The following is a 23,437-nucleotide window of genomic DNA, read 5'->3' as shown; positions in this document are numbered from 1 at the left end:
TCTCAGGGTGGTTCACTGAAAAGATCACAATATATAAAATCAAAATAAAAACAATAAGCCAATAACACCCCTCCCATCCCAAAGAGCCACATTTTGAAAGGGTATAGGACGTCAATCAGGTCAGGCAAAGGCCTGGTTAAAAAGGAACGTTTTTGCCTGGTGCCTAAAGGTGTATAATGAAGGCGCCAGGCGAACTTCTCTGGGGAGAGCATTCCATAGACAGGGAGTCACTGCAGAGAAGTCCCTGTTTTTGTATTGCCACCCTCCAGACATCACGAGGAGGAGGCACACGAAGGAGGGCCTCAGAAGATGATCTCAGGGTCTTGGTAGGTCCATATGGGAAGAGGTGGTCCTTGAGGTATTGCAGTCCTGAGCCGTTCCTTAGGGCATCCCTATTTTCACTGGAGAAATGTTGGAAGGCATCCTGCATATGTGTGTAGGAAGGACTCGAGCATTTAGGATGCAATTTAGACAAATTCATGGAGGGGAAGGGGGGGGAGGTAAAGGACCCCTAGACGCTTAAGTCCAGTCAAAGGCAAGTAGGGGGTTGTGGCGCTCATCTCGCTTTTAGGCGTTTGTCCACAGTCAGCTTTCCGGGTCATGTGGCCAGCAGGACTAAACTGCTTCTGGTGCAACGGAACACTGTGACGGAAACCAGAGCTCATGGAAACGATGTTTCCCTTCCCACCGCAGTGGTACCTATTTATCTACTCGTGCTGGTGTGCATTCTAACTGCTAGGTTGGCAGGAGCTGAGACAAAGCAATGGGAGCTCACTCCGTTGTGGGGATTCGAACTGCCAACCTTCTGATTGGCAAGCCCAAGAGGCTCAGTGGTTTAGACCACAGCACCACCCGCGTCCCTAGAATACAATAGTGCACAATAAAATCAGCTCTTGAATTATCAGCAAAATCCCTTGGGGAAAGGGCATTGATTACTACCAGTAATCAGTGTCAGAGGCAACAATGCTTCTGAATGTCAGGTGCTGGGAATCCCAGGGTGGGAGGTTCCCTTTGTGTTCCTCCTTGCTGGTTCCCTGCAGGCACCTGGTTCGCCCCTGCGAGACCAGGATGCTGAGCTAGATAGGCCATGGGCCTGATCCACCAGGCTTTTCTGATGTGCCTTGGGGCGAGGAGGAGGAATGTGCAGGAGGAAGCAGGCTTCGCATCCTCTCTGGATTGCTTGCCTTGAGTTCCGCTTTGGATTCCCCACCTTCTGCAGTGATCTGAAAAGAATCCCTTTGACACGGTTGCTTTTGTGCTCAACTCCACTGCGTTGTCGGAAGCCCAAATTGCCGGTGCAGAGAGGAGCCTCGGGGACCATTAACGTCCCTCCTGCTCGCTGGCGAGTCCCTGTTTAATAGCTCTGGCACTCATTGCCCAACGATTTGCCACCCATTACGAGCAAGCGCAGCTCCATCGTTCTCCCCTGAGGTGTACATTAGGCCCTTGATCATCTTTCTTTCCTCTTCTTTCCGGTCTGCCTCGGAATGAAGACAGGCGGGAAGGACGGAGAAGCGTTTCAGGAGCCTGATGCAACGCGGAGATGCTCTGGGGCTCCGCAAGGCGGACCAGTCGCTTGTTGCTCAGGCTGTTCATCATCATCATCATCATCATCATCATCATCATCATCATCATCATCATTTATTTATACCCCACCCATCTGGCTGGGTTTCCCCAGCCACTATGGGCGGCTTCCAACAGAATATTAAAATACAATAATCTATTAAACATTAAAAGCTTCCCTAAAGAGGGCTGCCTTCAGATGTCTTCTAAATGTCAGGTAGTTGTTGTTCTCTTTGACATCTGCTGGGAGAGCTTTCCACAGGGTGGGCGCCACCACTGAGAAGGCCCTTCCAGGGAACAGGCCTGGTTCCCTGAAACCTCACTTCTTGCAGGGCGGGAACCGCCAGAAGGCCCTCAAAGCTGGACCTCCGTGTCCGGGCTGAATGATGGGGGTGGAGACGCTCCTTCAGGTCTACTGCGCCGAGGCCATTTAGGGCTTTCAAGGGCGCCCAGTCACCAGTCTAGCTGCTGCATTCTGGATTAGTTGTAGTTTCTGCCTCACCTTCAAAGGTAGCCCCACGTAGAGCGCATTGCAGTAGTCCAAGAGGCAGATAACCAGAGCATGCACCACTCTGGCAAGACAGTCTGCAGGCAGGGAGGGTCTCATTCATTCAGAGCAGATTATTCAACCACGATGGGCAGCTGCTGGCAACCTGATGTTATGTCTCCCAGATGTTGTGTGCTACTACTCCCATCGGCTAGAATGGTGATTTGGAGTTGCGGCTGAAAACATTTTGTGGAAAACGAAAATAGAGAGAGATGAGTTCTGGAGGCAGCAATGCTCCTGGGTACCAGTTGCTAGAAACCACAGGAAGGCGGTTGATTTCTGGTCCATCTGATGGGCTTCCCATTAGGGGATTTTCTGGGCAATTGTGAGGACCAGATGCTGGACTAGATGGGTGACTGGTCGGATGCAAAAGGCTCTTTTTATGCCCCAAAGGAAGGATGCAACTGTCAACTCAAGGGATATTAATGCCACCCAATTCAGCTTTGGATGAGTCTTCTTCTAGCCTATTCCCCACATTTCCCTTATGTAGGGATGGAGGATGACAAACCTAGACAGCATCTTAAAAAGCAGAGACATCACCTTGCCGACAAAGGTCCGTATAGTTAAAGCCATGGTTTTCCCAGTAGTGATATATGGAAGTGAGAGCTGGACCATCAAGAAGGCTGATCGTCGAAGAATGGATGCTTTTGAATTCTGGTGCTGGAGGAGACTCCTGAGAATCCCATGGACTGCAAGAAGATCAAACCTCTCCATTCTGAAGGAAATCAGCCCTGAGTGCTCACTGGAAGGACAGATCCTGAAGCTGAGGCTCCAAGACTTTGGCCACCTCATGAGAAGAGAGGACTCCCTGGAAAAGACCCTGATGCTGGGAAAGATGGAGGGCACAAGGAGAAGGGGACAATGGAGGATGAGATGGTGGGACAGTGTTCTTGAAGCTACCAGCATGAGTTTGACCAAACTGCAGGAGGCAGTGGAAGACAGGAGTGCCTGGCGTGCTCTGGTCCAGGGGGTCACGAAGAGTCAGACACAACTAAACGACTAAACAACAGGGATGGAGGAAGAATGCAGTTCCATTTCCATGGAAAATCAAACTTGCTTATCTTGTGCTTCCTGACACAACATACAGACTGACGTGCAACCGCCTTCAGAAATTCGTTTTCTTCCAAAATTTGCAGTCTTTTTCTCCAGACTGATGTGTACAAGAATGGATTTAAAGGTGCATTTTAAAAATGGATATATTGGTTAAAATGGATGGCATTAGGGATGCTTGCACAGCATTTTTCATGAGGATTTTAAAAAATAACAATCACAAGCGGATCTGAAAATGCACAGAACCAAATTTAAGATCAGAGGGAAATGATAAACTGAGCCTGGCATATTTTCCGATCCGCACAGTGCTGGCAGGGTTGAATCAGGGACCCGCTCCCTGTCTCTCAGCTCTTCCCTACAAAGAGAGTTGCAGGATCAAGGCCCATTGCCTGCTGATGGCACCCACTGCACCCAAGGCATTATGGAACCTCTCGTCCACATGACTTATAGATAGGCAGAAAAAAGTACACAAGGACATGCAAAATCCTTGGATCACTCTTTGTCTTCTGTGTGGGATTGATTCCTGTCTTCATGTCGCAATCCTGGATCCTAGGCTGAACACCTCACTTGGTTTTTTATTGCATTGCAAAAGAAAAAAGAAAAAGGATATAGCAAACCATTGTGCGAAATCTGGGCTCTTATGAGATAACTTGTAGAACAAGGTCTTTAAAACATCACGATTGTGCCCTCTGGCAGACAACTGTTTACAGAGTGGGCTCAGGAGGTTGCAAACAGTCTTGAGTTCTCATTGAGTGTTTTGTTTTTAAACCATAAGGGCCATTTCATGTCTGTGGGAGGGCTGAGAGGCTTCAGAACGTGAGATCCTGCTGGATTAGCCCAGTGGCCCCTCGAGTCCCCTATCCTGTCCTCACTGGGGCCGACCAAATGCCTGGGGGAAATAATAATAATTATTATTATTATTTATACCCCACCCATCTGGGCAGCTTCCAGCAAAATATTAAAATCCAATACAGTGGTACCTCTGGTTGCAAACGGGATCCGTTCCGGAGACCCGTTCGCAACATGAAAAGAGCGCAACCCACAGTGGCGTGTCTGCACACACATGGGGTGCAATTTGCCGCTTCTGCGCATGCGCGTGACGTCATTTTGTGCGTCTGTGTATGCGCGAACAGCGACACCTGGAAGTAACCCTTTCCGGTACTTCTGGGTCGCCGCGGGACGTATCCTGAAAGAACGTAACATGAAGCGGACGTAACATGAAGTGTGACTGTAATTCATCAAACATTAAAAACTTCCCTAAACAGGGCTACCTTCAGGTGTCTTCTAAAAGTCAGATCGTTGTTTATTTCCTTTTACAGATAGGTAGCCGTGTTGGTCTGCCATAGTCAAAACAAAATAAAAAAATTCCTTCCAGTAGCACCTTAAAGACCAACTAAGTTAGTTCTAGGTATGAAGTGTGCATGCACACGAAAGCTCATACCTAGAACTAACTTAGTTGGTCTTTAAGGTGCTACTGGAAGGAATTTTTTTAATTTTGTTTATTTCCTTGACATCTGATGGGAGGGTATTCCACAGGGCGGGCGTCACCCTTGAGAAGGCCCTATGCCTGGTTCCCTGCAACCTCACTTCTTGCAGGGACGGAAGCGCCAGAAGGCCCTCGGAGCTGGACCTCAGCATCCAGGCTGGATGATAGGGATGGAGACGCTCCTTCAGGTATACTGAACTGAGGCCGTTTAGGGCTTTCAAGGTCAGCACCAACACTCTGAATTGTGCTCAGAAACAGACTGGGAGCCAGTGTAGGTCTTTCAAGACTGGTGTTATGTGGTCTCCCCTCCTGGAGTTTCCAGCAACTGGCATTCAAAAGCATTCCTGCCTCCAACTGTGGAGCCAGAGCAGAGCCATCCCGGCGTAGCAGCCAATAGGCTTTTCCTCCTCCACCAATTTGCCTCCTTCTCTTTCAAAGCCATCTAAGTGGGTGGCCATCACTGCCTCCTGGGGGAGCGAGTGCTGCCGGCGCTGTGTGAAAAAGTGCTTTCTTTTATCAGTCCTGAACCTTACAGCAATTGGTGTCAATGGATTTCCATGAGTTCTCGTATTACAACAGAGAAAACCCTTTCTGTATCCACTTTCTCCACTCAGCGCATGATTTTTTTAAAGTGCCTCTTCCCTGGCCTTGTTTCTCCTTCGAAAAACCACATTCAGAAGGCTTTTGATATATCCTTAAACAAGTTGCCAACTTTGGGTTCATCTACTTTTTTGTCTGGGTATCTTTCTTTTCTTCCGAGGCCCCTTGCTGTATTTATTTTTTCAGAAGGACCAACGTTCAGTGGGAAAGCGTTTATTTTCGGTGCAAACTGTTGCATTTGCAACCATCAGGTTTTCCAAAGAAAGGTCCCAACAAGACAGCATTAGATAAGGGGAAGGGCCACAGACCGTTAAACTATAAAGCGCCTGATTTGCATGAAGAAGGTTACAGGTTCAATCCCGGGGGCTTGCAACATTCTTTGTCGGGAACCCCCTGGGTAGCTGGTACCCTCAAGACCATTGAATACCTCAGATACATCCGCTGTAAATGATGGCACTGAATTGAACGTGTTTCCTTGTGGGGCCATGAGAACAAATCCCCTGTAATTCTCTTCTGCCTGCCATGGGAGAGATTTGATTATCAGACTGACTGTTAGTTATTAGCTTCCACTTTTAAGTCCAAATGAAAGTTGGAGGCTATAAACCAGCAGAGTAAATTATAAGTTTCCATAGGAGCCTTAAGGACGGTTCCTGCGATGTTTAAACCTCCCGCAAGGACAGGGAGAACAGAAGTCTCTTTTTTCCTAGCTGTGCCATTCGGGGTGGCAGTTTCAGAGTCGTGCAAGCCATGTATCTGGTTCCTCTTTGAAGCCCTGACCCTCCAACAGGCAAAGTTCAAACCAAGCCATCCCTCACCTTTGATGCTCCGGTGCTCTGGTTCAATTCACACAGCCAGTTTAACACATCAGAGCTCTCATGACGGGACCTTTTGGGTCCGGCTGAGTCACCCGGCAAATGTTCTGTGACGTCTTGGGCACCATGTCGAGCCCTTCACATGCCGCCTCCTCGTTCAGTCGGCAGTTCGGAGAGCCAGCCTAGGCAAAGAGATCAACGTTCTTCTTGGAGTTTGCCTGGCTTTTGAGTTTAGGAGAAACGGCGGTAAATGGGGACATGGTAGAAGTTTATCAGATAATGAGTTGGGAGGGCCCTCTAGCCCAGGGGTCAGCAACCTTGCCACGCCTCGGGCCGGTGTCTCCAGCGCTGCTCTCGTGGCGGGCAGGAGGGCGGGGGAGCGCACTATTTCTGGTGCACCTCCGGGTTGGAGGAGCAGCGGAAATAGCACAGGCCTCCTCCAACCCAGATGTGCACCGCAAATAATGCTTGCGCACACGCAAATAACGTTTGCGCATGCGCACAAGCTATTTCTTGTGCTCCTCCTGAGGAGATTTCACCCCTCCCATATCCAAGAATCTCCTGACGAGTCTGCTGATTCTCCAGAGAGGAGGAGCAGTGTTCTGCTTTCTACTTATTCAGCTCCAGCACCAAGTCAGTCAGTCAGTTAGTCAGTGTGTCGGAGAGAGAGAGAGACTGAGTGTTAGAGATCATGTGTAGAAATAAGGTTGCTGCTAGGAGCAGCTGCAGACACTCAGTGCAGCATTCATTTATGCTTAGACCTATTTAGCTCTGTATATAGTTTTGTATTATAGTTGTAGTTATAGAATAAAAGAAGATATTCTACAGAGCTGCTCTCCGAGTCGTTTATACACTGCCAGACTCTGCTGTACTCTGCTGTGTGACGACTGTATTGTGGAAGTGAATCCGGTGCTCACAACTCTAAGCTGTGAGTCCACAGCACTTTGACCTGGTGGTCTCTGGAAGTGCTACCCAGCTCGCCTAGCCCAGTCGGGGTTGAAGTGCATGAGTCCAGTTGGTGACACTGGCTCAAGGGCGATGCTGACAGCTCCAACCTGGAAGTGGGCAGCCATGCAGCGCAGTGTCGGTAAGAGCGGGTGGCGGCAGCGGGGTTCGCTGCGGGCCAGATAAACGAGTCCCTCAGGCCTTATCCCCTTAGTTTGGGGACCTCTGCTCTAGTCCAACCCCCCTGCAATGCAGAAATCTCAGCTAAAGCATCCCTGATAAGTGGTTCATCCAACCTCTGCTTAAAAACCTCCAAGGAAGGAGAGTTCACTATCTCTCCTGGGAGTCCATTCCACTGCCAAACAGCTCTTACTGTCAGAAAGTGTTTCCAAATGTTTAGTCGGAATCTCCTTTCTTGCAACTTGGAGCCACTGGTTCGGGTCCTCCCTGTCAGAGGTTCCGTACAATCGAGATGAAATGCCTCTCCTCCTCCAGTCGTGTCTTCGGAATCCATCTAGGCTCTCCTCCAACAATGATTAATGACCTAAGCCTTTGATGAGGCTTAGGCACGCTGCCCCATTACGCAGAGTATCCAAATAGCAGAAGGAGTCGAGAAATGTGTGCTACATTGCTACGTTTATTCCTAACTACGCAGGACAGAAAAGAATATGCGACTGCTCTCTTTGTGAGAGAAAAGGCACAAAGAAACAGGAAACCAGAAACATCAACATCCGTCTCCCGTGAGATTTTCAGCAGTCTGGAATGTCAATAGAGTCTTGTGACTCCAAAAACTGCACAGCAGCATAACAGAAATTTAACACTCCCCTCCAGAGCAGGAGAAAACAAGCCTGCTCCCTCCTCCATCTGACAGCCCTTAATATATTTGAAGATAGCTTTCCTATCTCCTCTCAGTCTCCTCTTTTCCAGGCTAAACATATCCAGCTCCTTCAACTGTTCCTCATCAGGACCCTGGATCCTCTTGGTTGCCCTCCTCCGCACACCTTCCAGCTTGTCCGCATCCTTCTTAAATTGTGGTGCCCAGAACTGGACATGGTATTCCAGGTGTGGTCTGACCAAGGTTGAACAGAGTGGTACTATGACTTCCCTTCAGAGCCGGACCATGCATGAGGCAAGCTGAGGCTCCTGCGGCAGCGGGAGGCCCCATTAGCTAAAGTGGTGCTTCAGGTTAAGAACAGTTTCAGGTTAACAACGGACTTCCAGAACGAATTAAGTACCGTATTTTTCGCCCTATAGGACGCACCGTCCCATAAGGCGCACCTAGGTTTTTTTTGGGGGGGGAAATAAAGGGGGAAAATTATTTTCCCCCCAGGCGCAGGGCTGGGGCAGGGGAAGCCCGAGCTTCACCCGACCCCGGCCCCCAGAACAGGCAACTCTCTGCAAGCCGTGGGAGCCCGGCGCCATGCTCCCGCGCCTTGCGGAGAGCTGCACGAAGCCTGGAGAGTGAGAGGGGTCAGTGCGCACCGACCCCTCTCACTCTCCAGGCTTCAGTGAAAGCCTGCATTCGCCCCATAGGACGCACACACATTTTCCCTTCATTTTTTCAGGGGAAAAAGTGTGTCCTATAGGGTGAAAAATACGGTACTTAACACGAGGTATCACTGTGCTGCTTCACGAGTACCACCACACAACCCAGGTAAAAGTGTCTGTGCAAGGACTTCCGGGATAGCGCGAACGGGTAATGGCGGACTCCCTCTGAGCTCCGGAGGGAGTCGGCTCCGCTAAGGACGGGTCTTGCCGTGCCGGCGACACGGGGACCCTTAGAAACCGCTGGCGCGGAAGCCTGCGGACATGGTGACTCGGTGGGCACCTTAAGCGCCCTCCCTGACCCGCGAAGAGCCTTTTTAAAGGCTACGGAGTGGACCGGAGAGTGGCGTGGTGCTGAGAGTCGATCGCTGCCTTGGCGGAGCGAAGCCGCGAGCCATGACCGGAGAGCGCTGTCTTTCTTCTTAAAATTTGGACTGAAAATGTAACCCGTGAGTAAAAGGAAATTTCGGCACTAAAAGTTTCTTATTTACGAATTCGAGTATGATCGGGGGGACGTGTTAAAAAGGAAGTCCGCACTCCCCCTCCCCACCAAAAGATTTAAAGCAAGGAGATAGCACCAGGTCGGAAAGACTTTGGTGCTCAAACGGAGAACTTTTACAAACTGAATTAAGAAGTAATTTGAGCAGGAGTGGAAGAAAGAGGAATTCCGGGGGTTCTGCTTTTTAAGTTGACCCCCCCCAGACCCGGGTAGCGCCCAGTGTGGGAGCCCGAGAAACAGAATAAGGAGTTTGACAGCTGTCAAAAAGAGCTGTCAAACGACTAGCCGAAACGTGGAACTGTGTCATAACTGCTTTTCTGGATTAAATGCTACATTGAAACTGAATTGATTGAACTGATTGGAAACAAAATAATCCTTAACAACAAAGTAACTGACTGTTGGGTGAGATTCATGATGGAGATCCCTCTGGAGGGAACTGATGACATTGCAATGGCTGCTGAAGGAAAATTACTGGCAGAGATACAAAAAATGTTTTGTCTGGTGGGAACCTTGCAAAAACAGAACACAATTATGACTGAACAGTTGATGACCTTCAGTCTTAAACTTAACGACTCTGTCAATGGAACTAAACAAGTGGAAAAAAAATTTGCAGCTGCAGAAGGAGAGATAACCCTATGGGGGGAAGGAGAAAAAGAAAGAGTTCAACAAGAATGTAAACAGAAACCTGCAACTTTTGGGAATCAAAGAAACAAGGAGGATGACTATGGGATTGCAGATCTGCAGGGCCAGAGGAAGAGAGAAGCCCCTGGAATAATCAGAATATTGAATCAACAAAGAATGAACAAGTTCAATGGGGACTTCTTTCTGGGGCTGGACTTTGGGAGATTTGTTGTCTTTGGTCAAAAACTGCCTTTGTTTGATTTGGAAGAAAGAAAATATGAGGAGCTGCTGACAGAACTTCATGGAGAAGGGAAGACCAACAAAGAGGACTATAAACAAAATCGGCGGAGAGAGGCTAACTGGGGCCTGAAGGCCTCGGATGTCAGAAATCCGGGCTAAAGCTGTTGTTTATCTATTTGGATAGGGGCAAAGCGGGGGCAGGGGGGAGGGGAATTTGGGGTGGTAAAAACCTGGGATTTGGAACTGAAATATTATGATTTTAGATTTAATATTAAAAAAAAAAAAAGATGAGTTTGTGGGAGAGAAATTAGGCCAACCTTGGAGAATAGATCCAATATGGGAAAGGGAACATGTAAAATTATGATAAGTTAAAAAGGGGGAAAAGATAAATTGGAAGGAAAGAATTGAATAATTTTTAAGAGATCTAATAAATAATTTGCTGAGCTATGTAGTGAAAATGGAAGGTGGGCAGGGGAGTGCGGGGAAGTCATTGAAAGAAGGAGATGAAAATTTGGTTGTGTTTTGTTTTGTTTTGTGTTTGTTTTACCTTTGTTTTGATTTTTTTTATGTAAGTTTGTTTTGTCTTTAAAATTGAAAATTGAATAAAAATTATTTTTTTAAAAAAAAAAAACAAAGATGATTAAATTACTTGCATGTGTAAAAAAAAAAAAAAAAAAGTGTCTGTGCAAGTGGGGCAATGCCATCCCTGCTTCACTTGATCTGGGCATGATACTTCAATTGATGCAACCTAAAATGGGATTATTTTTATGGTGCTGGATCGCAATCTACCACCTCAATCCCAATCTGCCATGTCTAGTTTATGAAATGGGCAGACCTTTGCCAGGGTTTTATATTTAATCCTGAGCCGCCACGCCACAATTCTGATTTCAGAGGGCATCCCAGAATAGATAAGGAGAGGGTCTATAGACATATCAAACCAAACCCACGAGGAGCCATACTCAAAAGGGATCTTTTGTGGGTTCAGGAAAGCACAACATGGCAGCAAGGCGTTGTCTAATTATTTTGCAACAGACACAGCCTGGCCAAACTACAGTCTGCAGGAATAACTAAAGGCTGTTCATTAAACCACAGACTATTTAATACTGCCGGTTCCTTTATTTTTCAGTTATTAAAGCACCTGATCCATCAATGACCCCCACACACCCACGAGCTCCAGTTTAAACAGAAATGCACCTGTATCTCTCCTTTCACTGCCATCATCACACTGACCTCGCCGTCGCTGCCAAATGTCAGGGCAGGATTAAGCCCACCCTGTACATTTCCTCCCGCAGCCAAAACTCTGTTTTAAGTGTTCAAAGCTTCCAGTAAATTAGCGCTGTGGGTCTTTTCAAAGACGCTTTGTCACGTCTATTCCACGCAGCCAATACACCGATTATAGGGCTTTGTATCTGCGCAAGGTAAATTGGAAACGTGAGCCTGGCAGGCTGCCTCTCCATCACAGGAGGCTCAGGACGGTAATTAATTTTTGCGTGGTTTGAATGGACTGGGCTCCAAATCCCAGGGGCTCATAAACTGGAAAGATGCTCCACACGCCCTCCGAGCCTTGCAGGAACATTGTTCAGCTGTGGAGCTCCATCCATCTCTTGAGACAAGGTGGTCAAATGCCTGGGAAATAGAATCATTGAACTGCAGGAAGGGACCCAAGGGTCATCTAGTCCAACCCCCCGCAATGCAGGGATTGCAAATAAAGAATCCCCAATAGGTGGCTATCCAACCTGTGTTAACAAACCTCCAAGGAATCATAGAATCATAGAATCCTAGAGTTGGAAGAGACCACAAGGGCCATCGAGTCCAACCCCCTGGCAAGCAGGAAACACCATCAGAGCACTCCTGACATATGGTTGTCAAGCCTCTGCTTAAAGACCTCCAAAGAAGGAGACTCCACCACACTCCTTGGCAGCAAATTCCACTGTTGAACAGCTCTTACTGTCAGGAAGTTCTTCCTAATGCTTAGGTGGAATCTTCTTTCTTGTAGTTTGGATCCATTGCTCCGTGTCCGCTTCTCTGGAGCAGCAGAAAACAACCTTTCTCCCTCCTCTATGTGACAACGAGAGTCCATCACCATCTGAGGGAGATTGTTCCACGATGGAACAGCTCTTGCTGTCAGAAAGTTCTTCCTGATGTTTAGTCAAAAACTCCTTTCTTGTAATTTGAAGCCATGGGTTCGAGTCCTACCGTCCAGAGCAAGAGAGAACAAGCTTGTTCCCTCTTCCATGTGACAGCCCTTGAGATATTTGGATAGATGGCTATGTTGTCACTTCTCCATCTTCTCTTCTCCAAGGTCAGAGGGCTGCTTCTTCTTTGGTGATCCCTTGTAGCCAAGTAAGATTGTTTTCCAAAAACATGGTTTTAGCAATGAGTCTGTAAGTGACTGTGGAGGCCAATTCTGGATCCACACGTCCTTCCACAGTGGGGACATTGGTTTCCGGGCAGGAGATGATCACGGTGTGGATTTGCCAAGCGTGCCTTCCTCTTAGCACGTTTCTCCCTTTCGCCCTGAGTTCAAGTGTCTTCAAAGCCCATGACACCTTTGGTCAAGGCTGTTCTCCAGTTGGAGCACTCGCAGGCCAGTGTTTCCCAGTTGTCGGTGTTTATACTACATCTTTTTGAGATTTGCCTTGATAGAGTCTTTAAACCTCTTTTGTTGACCACCAGCATTACGCTTTCCATTTTTAAGTTGAGAATAGAGTAGTTGCTTTGGAAGACGATAGTCAGGAATCCACACAACATGACCTTGTTGCAGGAAATGTACAGAGCGTCATAGAACTGTGGAGTTGGAAGGGATCCAAATGGTTATCTAGTCCAACCCCCTGCCATGCAATGTGATGCACCCTCTGATCTTCACATTTCCCTGAATTGCAGGGTGCAGTTCTCCAGCCAAGGAATGGGTATGGAAATGGATATCCTAGAGTAAATGTCTCTCAATGTGTATATAGAAATATGTTCTATTGGGGTAAATTCCTTTGCAGGGGAAAAAAAGGGAAAAGTGGGTCTATTAGCCAAAGCTGCCTAGAAAATGTATTTATCAGCAGAAATTCTCATTGTAATGCTGATGAATTTTCATGAGGATTTATGGAAATAGTAATTGCCAAGTTGCTGCAGGAATGCATGACCGCCTCTCCTGGTCTGCCCCGCGGAGGACCTTAAGGTCCACAAATGACAACATTTTGGAGGTCCCAGGTTGCAAGGTGGTTAGATTGGTCTCAACTAGGGCCAGGGCCTTTTCAGTACTGACCCCGACATGGTGGAACGCTCTGTCACAAGAGACCAGGGCCCTGAAGGACTTGACATCTTTCCGCAGGGCCTGCAAGATAGAGCTGTTCCGCCTGGACTTTGGTTTGGACCATTATGTTTCCCTCCCCTTATGGTTTTGATCTATGGGCTGCTGTAAGGGTATCAGGGGGTTACTCGAGAAACATCAGGCAAATGCCTCCCTTGTTTGTTGTTTAGTCGTTTAGTCGTTTAGTCGTGTCCGACTCTTCGTGACCTGCTGGACCAGAGCACGCCAGGCACTCCTGTCTTCCACTGCCCCCCGCAGTTTAGTCAAACTCATGCTGGTAGCTTCGAGAACACCGTCCCACCATCTCGTCCTCCGTCGTCCCCTTCTCCTTGCACCCTCCATCTTTCCCAACATCAGGGTCTTTTCCAGGGAGTCTTCTCTTCTCAGGAGGTGGCCAAAGTCTTAGAGCCTCAGGTTCAGGATCTGTCCTTCCAGTGAGCACTCAGGGCTGATTTCCTTCAGAATGGAGAGGTTGGATCTTCTTGCAGTCCATGGGACTCTCAAGAGTCTCCTCCAGCACCAGAATTCAAAAGCATCCATTCTTCGCCGATCAGCCTTTTTTATGGTCCAGCTCTCACTTGCATTGGTGCCAAAAAAAACCTTCACCATGCAGAGCGCCACTATTCCATGGCTCCCTCATTCACTGGCAGAATCCGTGAGTGGGCGATCCTTAAACCTTCCCCAGCAAAGTAGTTTCTTGACGCCCAGTCTGCGCCTCCCCTCTCTGCGTGGAAGCCTACTGCGCAAGGAGGGTGTGGGTAACGGAAGACCTCTCTCCTCCCTGCTTTGCCCAGGCAAGGTGTCCTGTCACCGCCTCGCCTTCTAATGGGCCCTGAAGCTCCTCTCCACTGGAGGTGTGGTTACTCTCCTCCGTTGAGGAAGTGCTGCTTCCCACGATCTTTGGGGGCTCTCTGTAATCCATCCAGCTTTTCCCCTCTCGCCCCTGAGCTGATGGCAGTTCCCTGACAGCTACTTTTAAAACGAGGCTGCATTTTAAATTGCATTTTGACCTGGGTTGCTCTGACCAGGGAGGGCGGGGTATAAATACAATTTATTATTATTATTATTATTATTATTATTATTATTATTATTATTAGCATTGGAATGTGAAGATTGAGGGAATCTGAAATTAACATATCTGTCCCTGGTCTCTAGGATAAGCCAGTGACACACCTTTTTTTTGCACTGGGAGGATGAAGCTGGAGTTGGGGAAACAAGATTGCTGGGGTTGGACTAGATGACCCCTGGAGGTCATCTTCAATTCTTTGATTCTGTGCTGGAGGAAAGGCAGATGAGTCCGTGCTCTTTCCCTCTTCATCCAGCAGGGGTCACGTTTGCTTAGTTTTGGCACAGAGGGTTCTGTGGACTTTCTGTTATCTGGGAAAAGGAAAGAAAGGAGCATGGAGGAAACTCGCTCCACTTCTTAGGATTGCGCCTGCTCCAGAGATCCCGCTGTGCACATCTTAAGTTCCATAATTGTGTAATTAATGGAAGCAGCAAAAAGGGAGAGAGGATCAATTGGTGCAGGAAGGTGGGGAGTGACTTGCGATGTGAAGAATGGTCTCCTCCAACAGACCCAGGCTGCTTGAAGATGTGGAAATCACCCTTTGCGAATCTAATTCAAACGACGGCATGCCTTCCCCGTTGCACAGACAGAGGAGCAGAATTTGCATCTGCATTTATTATCAGCTCTTCATAAAATATATATTGCATAATAAAGGCCAAGTGGGTAATACAAAGCATCTTTCAGGCTGGCTGCAGCCGGCCGTAACTCGCAGGGTAAATATACAGCTTTGTTTAGGATTTATAAACCACAGGCCTTGTAAGGAGAGGAACCAAAACTTGCGAGGGGGTCACAGAATTGGCCCCCCCCCCATCTTCAGAACTGCAGTTTAGGGAACAGCCAGGGCCCTAAACCCCACGAGGAGCGTCCAGGAGGCTTGTGGAGTCATAGAGTTGGAAGGGACCCCCAAAGGTCATCCAGCCCAGCCCCTGCAGTGCATGAATCACAGCTAAAGCATCCCTGACAAGCTTCCTGTGCGCCTGGATCAGGTGATGCACTGGAAACCAAACACCTGAAACAGTTGTGTAATGAAGCTTGAGGCTGGCTGTGATGGCCTGGGAATCCGATTCAGAGGCTGAACCGGAGGAATCCCAGCCTGCACAGGAGTCCCCGCCTCCAGGGCCGGCTGAACTGGGGCAGGGCCTTGATTCTGAAGCGCCTGCACCTGTGCCGGATCCTCAGGAGCAGGAACCAGGTGAATCCACTCTGGCTCCGGAGGTGGTTGAGGACTCAGTGCCTACAGGTGAGTCTCCCCCTGGGCCCAGTAACCCTCCAGCCTCTCCTGAACTGCAGAGGCTCAGGGCAGAGAGGCGAAGGGAACTGGTTTCTCCCAGGAGGAGTGCTCGCCTTAAGGCCAGGAGAGGCGGGTCTCCTGGGGGCCGGGGCTGCCCCTGGCCTCAGAGAAGATCAAGGCCAGTCAGCCCGGTCCCAGGTTGCGGGAGCAACGTCATTGATGAGCTGTTTCGGCCAGCATCCAGTCCTGTTTCCCCCAGAGTTCCTGTCCTTGCCCGGCTTCCCTCTGTGGACCCCGCTTTGCTCGAGGAGGACCGTCTGCCAACCCTCAACTCAGGTCCTGGACCTCGCCCCACGGTAACCTCCCCCCCCCCCGGACCAGCACACTGGACCTACATAAGAAGCTAAGAAGATCCTGCAGGATGAGGCCAATGGCTCATCTAATCCAACACTTTTCTCCCAGGGGCCAGCCAGATGCCCCCAATGCGAAACCTGAAAGCAGAACGTGAGCACCAGAGTGCTCCCCACGCTCCTGTGGTCACCAGTAACTGGTATTCAGAAGCGAAGAAGAAGAAGAAGAAGAAGAAGAAGAAGAAGAAGAAGAAGAAGAAGAGGAGGAGGAGGAGGAGTTTGGATTTGATATCCCGCTTTATCACTATCCAAAGGAGTCTCAAAGCGGCTCACATTCTCCTTTCCCTTCCTCCCCCACAACAAACACTCTGTGAGGTGAGTGGGGCTGAGAGACTTCAGAGAAGTGTGACTGGCCCAAGGTCACCCAGCAGCTGCAGGTGGAGGAGCAGAGACGCGAACCCGGTTCCCCAGATTACGAGACTACCGCTCTTAACCACTACACCATGCTGGCTCTCAGAACTATGTGAGTTTCCGACATAGAGAACAGGATATTGGAATCGATGGGCTCTGGTCTGATCTATCACACTCCTCTTGGGATCTTGTGCTCTTAGTGGCGATCCCAAAAGGAGCAAATTCTTGAGCAAAACTGTCCTCCCCACAGACGGCCATCTGTGATCATCTGTGATTCCTACTGCAGTTTGATGTGACTGGATGCATAAAAACTCTTTTTTGAAATGAAACATTCTCCAGACCCATTAGGTATTATTCAAAACTTTACTTGCAGAACTTTCTTTAAAATGATACAGAAACATCAAATAATGCATCCATAGGACATATGCCAGTCCGAAGCATAAACTCAGCATTTTGCAACATATGAACTAATTCCAACAGTCCTAGAAGCAGAGGCCTGTCTCTCCCCACAATCTGCATTCCAGCCGGAGGCTGTTTTCCTGGAGAACTGCCTTTCTTCCATGGAGTCTGAGAACAAAGACTCCAGCCACCCCCTTTCCAGGATGGCGGATTTGCAATTCAATACCTCTCATGTGATCTAAGGTTAAACACTCATGCGTTGGCTAGCAGAAAACAATCATTAATTATCAACTCAGTTAAAGCTCAGAGTCCCTTAGAGTTAAACCCTTTCACCCATACCACTGGCATTCCCATTTCAGTAAATATTAAACAATTATGCTTAGCAATTGCTTCATTGCAGAGGGAGGGGGGAAAGTTGACCTTTGGGACCCCCTCCCAACTCTGCAGCCCTTTTTATTCTCTTTACAAACTTTGTTGTTGTTGTTTAAAAAACAAGCCATCCCCAATTACCTCCACGCAGTTCTACGATACGATGCTGCGATCTCTTCCTCTGAGAATGTGGATGAATGCAAAAATGCTCTTTCTTTCCTGAGCCATTTAAGAAAGGGAAGTGTAAACAGTTGTGTCTGCTTTCCCTGCCTCAAATTCTTTGCCAAATTGGTAATTATGAGAACGAGGCTTTGAGACTTGATGCGCCTGATCTTTCTGGGGGAGAGGAAATGCTTCCCCGCCATCTGCCGGAGCGCTGTTCCCCAGTTCATTTCCTCCACCGCACCCTGTCAGACTAATCGCTGCGTCTCCCTGTCTCTCTCTGTGTGTGTGTATTTATGGAAAACGCAGAGAGTGCTAAACGAACACACAACATATCCGTTAAGGCCTTTGGGATGTGGCCGGGGTTTCTGGAGTCCCTGTCTGCACAGGAAGCCTGTAGCTCCGTGGTAGAACATCGGCTTTGATTGCAGAAGGTCCCGGTGGCATCTCCTCATAGGGCTGAGAGCATCCCCTGCCCCAACCCCCTGGAGGGATGCTGCCAGTCAGTGCAGGATATACTGAGCAAAATGGACCAATGGTCTGGCTCATTATAAGGTACTTTCCCACGTCCCCAAGAGGCTTACATTTCATGCTTTGTCGCCGTCATCATCATCATTTTTAATTTGTATACAGTGGTACCTCGGGTTACGTACTTAATTCCTTCCGGAGGTCCGTTCTTAACCTGAAACTGTTCTTAACCTGAAGCACCACTTTAGCTAATGGGGCCTCCCGCTGCTGCTGTGCTGCCGGAGCATGATTTCTGTTCTCATCCTGAAGCAAAGTTCTTAATCCGAAGCACTATTTCTGAGTTAGCAGAGACTGTAAGCTGAAGCGTATGTAACCTGAAGCGTCTGTAACCCAAGGTACCACTGTACCATCTTTCTATCTTACAATACTCAAGGTGGCTTACAAGCTGAAGAAAGAAAAATGTACATCTCATAACAATCTAATGCAATACAAAAATGTGATAATAAAACATAACTTTAAAATAAGCAACCTACATCAGAAAAGTAACATTCAGCGATCATTAGAGTAGTATAAAATAGCAATATCAACATATAAAAGTTAAACAGAAATTCACTCAACAGTTACAATAAATAACTTCTAAACTGTAATCAATAAAACAACGGCAAGCCACAGGACATAAAATAATACAGTACAAATTGAGAAGCAGAGACTGGAGGGTGGGGCAAGGCAGGTGGAAGGAGGCCTTGCCTGACGGAGTCTCTCCCCTCACAGTTCTTCCTCCAGGACCAAGCAGGGAACTGTCTCTCAATAAGCCGGTTGAGACGCTTGGAGAGCCAGCGTGGTGTAGTGGTTAAGAGCGGTAGTCTCGTAACCTGGTGAACCGGGTTCGCGTCTCCGCTCCTCCACCTGCAGCTGCTGGGTGACCTTGGGCCAGTCACACTTCTCTGAAGTCTCTCAGCCCCACTCACCCCACAGGGTGTTTGTTGTGGGGGAGGAAGGGAAAGGAGATTGTGAGCCGCTTTGAGACTCCTGAAGGGGAGTGAAAGGCGGGATATCAAATCCAAACTCTTCTTCTTGTTGTTGTTGGTGTTTATACTACATTTTTTTTTAGATTTGCCTTGATAGAGTCTTTAAACCTCTTTTCCTGACCACCAGCATTACGCTTTCCATTTTTAAGTTCGGAATAGAGTAGTTGCTTTGGAAGACGACAGTCATTCACACAACACAACCAGTCCAACGAAGTTGATGTGGAAGAATCATTGCTTCACCACGGGTGATCTTTGCTTCTTCCAGTACACTGGCATTAGTTTGCCTGTCTTCCCAAGTGATGTGTAAAAAATTTTGGAGACACCGTTGATGGAATCTCCCTTCCATCCTGAGTTTGAGTGTCTTCAAAGCCCATGACGCCTTTGGTCAAGGCTGTTCTCCAACTGGAGCGCTCGCAGGCCAGTGTTTCCCAATTGTTGGTGTTAATACTACAGAATAGAACAGAATAGCGTAGTTGCTTTGGAAGACGATCATCAGGCGTCCACAGAACATGACCAGTCCAACTAAGTTGATGTTGAAGAATTGTTGCAGCAATGATTCATTGGAAGTCCACAATTTCCAGCTCTCTCTCACTGCCTCCCTCCCTCCCTCCCTCCCACACACACACACTTGCATTGCTTTGAGTTCAGCACCGCAATCTCTGTTCCGTATTGATCCTCCTGCTCACGGGACGGGAGAAACCTCTTTGAACTCTAGAGATCTTGCGTTTTCCTCCCCTGCTCTTTGGAAGCGCCGAGCTTGCAGTCGATAACAAATGCCGTGGAGATGGAAGGTGCTTTGCGAGAGGAATTTTAACTGAAATTCTCCTGGCTGGGCTGACAGGCGCCCCAGAGCATCTCCTTTCAAGGCACAGGCCAGCTCTGTCGGGGATCACAACCTAAAAGGGACCACGAGTTCCATTTCCTGTGGGAGAAAATATCCTACACTCCACTAATATTGATACATTTCACAATGCAAGGCAGTGTTGCTCTTTGCCCAAATATGTATAAAGGGCTCATTTGGATGTTTATTGTTCATTGATTTATTCAAAGGCCGCTTATCTCCCTCTCTTTGCTCAGAAGGGCTCCTGGAGCAGCTTATGTGTCAAGGAATGCAACACGGTCCTTGCCCTCTGTCTAAAATGACATGGCACAAAAGGAAACAGGGATGGGGAGGGAAGAGGAAAATGAGCGAGCTGAGGCACCAAGCATTAAGATCAGCAAGTAAAACCCACTCCATTTTAGAGTCAGAATTGTAGAGTTGGAAGGGACCCTGAGGGTCATCTGGTCCAACCCCCGCAATGCAGCCTTTCTTTATTATGTCTTTTGTGTTGTTATTTTGCATTGTTATGCTGTGATTCGCCCTGTGGTCTTTGGATGAAGGGCAGTATAAAAACTGAATAGATAAATAAAATGTGGCATGTACTCCCTAATGAAATGCAAGAGTCCCCATCTATGCTGGCATTCTGCCGGCTCTGGAAGATGCATCTGGTACGTAGGCTGAGACCCTCCCTGCCCGCGCACTGTCTCGCCAGAGTGGTGCATGCTCTAGTTATCTCCCACTTGGACTACTGCAATGCGCTCTATGTGGGGCTACCTTTGAAGGTGACCCGGAAACTACAACTAATCCAGAATGCAGCAGCCAGACTGGTGAATGGGAGCAGCCGCCGAGACCACATAACCCCAGTCCTGAGAGATCTGCATTGGCTCCCAGTACGTTTCCAAGCACAATTCAAAGTGTTGGGGCTGACCTTTAAAGCCCTAAACTGCCTCAAAGGCCCAGGATACCTGAAGGAGCGTCTCCAGCCCCATCGTTCAGCCCAGACACTGAGGTCCAACGCCGAGGACCTTCTGGCGGTTCCCTTGCTGCGAGAAGCGGTATTGTTTTTAACACTCAATTGGGAGCCACCCAGAGTAGCTGGGGAAACTCAGCCAAATGGGCAGGGTATAAATTATTATTATTATTATTATTATTATTATTATTATTATTATTATTATTATTATCTGATTACACCATACACCAGCACACCTTCCATCGTTCTACCTGAGCCTCTTGTTTTTAATTGCTGTGGTGTGTTTTTTAATGGGATTGCTTTACTGTGTATTTCATTTATGAATGTTTATAGTTTGAACTTCATCTGTTAGAAAAACTCATGGCAATGACTACCGATTAGTTTCCGGGACCAATTCAAAGCGCTGGTTTTGACCTATAAAGCCTTAAACGGCTCAGGACCGCAATACCCCAAGGACTGCCTCTTCCCATATGAACCTACCTGGACCCTGAGATCATCTTCTGACACCCTCCTTCGTGTGCCTCCTCCTCAAGAGGTTCAGAGGGTGGCAACACGAGAGCAGGGCCTTCTCTGTAGTGGCTCCCCATCTGTGGAATGCTCTCCCCAGGGAAGTTTGCCTAGCACCTTCATTATACACCTTTAGGCACCAGGCAAAAACGTTCCTTTTTAACCAGGCCTTTGGTTGATTTGATTGACATCCAACACCCTTTTAGAATGTGGCTTGGGGGGGGCAGGGGGCCGGTCCACTGTCCCTCAGACATTGTGGGGGCCAGACTATATTTTTTTGGGGGGGGGAATGAATGAATTTCTATGCCCCACAAATAACCCAGAGATGCATTTTCAATAAAAGCACACATTCTACTGATGTAAAAACACGCTGATTCCTGGACCATCCGCAGGCTGGATTTAGAAGACGAATGGGCTGGATCCAGCCCCCGGGCCTTAGTTTGGCTGCCCATGAGATTCTGAAACAGGGGTCAGCAACCTTTTTCAGCCCTAGGCTGGTCCACTGTCCCTCAGACCATATGGTGGGCCAGACTATATTTTGAAAAAAATAATGAACAAATTCCTGTGCTCCACAAATAACCCAGAGATGCATTTTAAATAAAAGGACACATTCTGCTCATGTAAAAACACGCTGATTCCCGGACCATGGGCCGTGGGCCGTGGGCCGTGGGCCGTGGGCCGGGTTGAGAAGGCGATTGGGCTGGATCTGGCCACTGGGCCTTAGGTTGCCTACCCACGATCTAGAAACATGATGTGCCCACACTGTTTGTTTTCTTGCTGCTTTGGCATCGCCTCCTCTAGCCTGACCCTCGTTCCTCTCTTCCCTGCAGGCAAAGCCTATGCACCGGAGTTCTACTATGACACATACAACCCGCTGTGGCAGAATCGGGCCCGCGTCTATGCCTACAGCCTCGAGTGGACTCAGATGAACCCGGACGCTGTGGACCGCATCCTCACGTACCACCTTGGCATCCGGCAGGTGAGAGTCTCAGGTGCTTCTTCCGAAGCAGGGCCAGGTGCCTTTTGCCCAACTCCAATCTCATCTCCTGTTTCAACTCGCTTTTTGTCTCTGTCAATTAGAAGTTTTTTGGGGGGGGGCGACACGTGATGTACAAAAGAGGGTTTTCGATGTGCAAAATGAATTTGCAGCTCTCTGGGATGCAGAGCTGAACAGGAAGATGAAAGACGTGGTCTCGGTTGAGGCTGGAGGGCTGCAGGAATCTCAGCAAAAAAAAAGGAGAGATGTTTTGCAGCAGAGACGGACACCTGCGGTGTCATCACATCTGCTGCATGAGCTTCACGTTGTGTTTTTTCCCCTGGTTGTTGAGGGTGTCGAGGGAAAGGCAGAAGGGGCACAGAACTCTGTCTATGGAGCCCAACATATTTCAAAGGCAACTCTTTTGTCTACAAAGATGGAGAGTTGGTTGTGCCTAAATCTTGTGGTGCAGTTTTCTGACCAAACACCGTGCATACATTTATTAGAGGAAAATGTCCGTGCAAATATCCATTTCAGTGAAAATAGCATACCCAAACCTATCATTTTAGGGATAAACTTGTTCTCAGAATGGGGTAGATTTGGGGAAACCACAGAAACAAAACTGTATAGAATGAGAAGTCAGTGTTAAAATGCTAATGCATTTTCATGGGAACTTTAAAAAATAATCTGAAAGTGATGTAGAAAGCGGAATGGTCTTTAGGAATTTAATCACCCCACTTTGGCAAAAGTTGGCATCCCTCCCTCCTCGTCGCATCACTTGGGCAAAGGTTGCATGAGGTCCCTCGCAGGTGTGTGACATAGGTATGGCTGTTGAGTTGCACATTTATAATCCCACTATGGAATAGCACATGCATAAGGAGGCTGGCTTCTTCTGCAAAGGAACTGTGTGCATTACTTCCAGATTATTTTCCTAAATTGGACTGCCAACTCACTGCTGGTCACTGGTGTGTAAGGCCACTCCCAGGACGCCTTGCAAAGCTTGAGTGGTGATTGAGAGCAGGTAAGAAAAAGTCCTTCTTTGCACAGCACAAAACTAGATTGTGGAACTCTCTCCCACAGGAGGCAGCGATGGCCAAAAACCTCAATGGCTTTAGAAGAGGATACAGCAAATTAATAGGAGGGAGGGCTATCTCAATGGCTACCAGCCACAAAGGGCTTCTGCTCTGCCTCCACAGTCAGGGGCAGCAATGGAAACCATGGATGAGAGAAGCTCTGGTCCTTGGGGGGGCACTAGGGGGCGCATCGGAAGATGGCTGACAATAACATCTCTCCGACCCACACGAGGTAATTTGGAGGCTGTGATGGGAGTAATTAGCTTCCCTACCCCCCCAGGATGGTGGGGGGACTGCCCTTGCCTGCTGTGCCCTATACCACCCCCGAATTTGTGGGGATGGGGGCACTAGGCACAAAGCCCTCCTGTGGGATTCCGGCGCTCCTGGACGCCGTCCCT

General features: G+C 48.3%; 1 protein-coding gene and 1 long non-coding RNA gene across 3 annotated transcripts in view; one reads left to right on the top strand and one right to left on the bottom strand.

Moving 5' to 3' along the window:
* Nucleotides 1-23,437, bottom strand: part of LOC309350062 — a 492,019-nt gene that overhangs the window by 232,785 nt on the left and 235,797 nt on the right. The gene's annotated exons all lie outside the window — the stretch shown is intronic.
* Nucleotides 1-23,437, top strand: part of MDGA2 (MAM domain containing glycosylphosphatidylinositol anchor 2) — a 413,922-nt gene that overhangs the window by 338,237 nt on the left and 52,248 nt on the right. For both annotated transcript variants that reach the window (XM_081875889.1, XM_081875890.1), the window contains exon 10: nucleotides 21,821-21,969. In XM_081875889.1, the coding sequence (XP_081732015.1) occupies nucleotides 21,821-21,969 (149 nt within the window). The remainder of the gene's footprint in view (nucleotides 1-21,820; nucleotides 21,970-23,437) is intronic.

Source organism: Podarcis erhardii (assembly GCF_964252035.2).
Source record: "Podarcis erhardii genome assembly, chromosome: 1".
Classification (NCBI taxonomy): Eukaryota; Metazoa; Chordata; class Lepidosauria; order Squamata; family Lacertidae; genus Podarcis; species Podarcis erhardii.
Note: the sequence above shows the minus strand (reverse complement) of the source record. Positions and strands in the feature narration are given on the sequence as shown.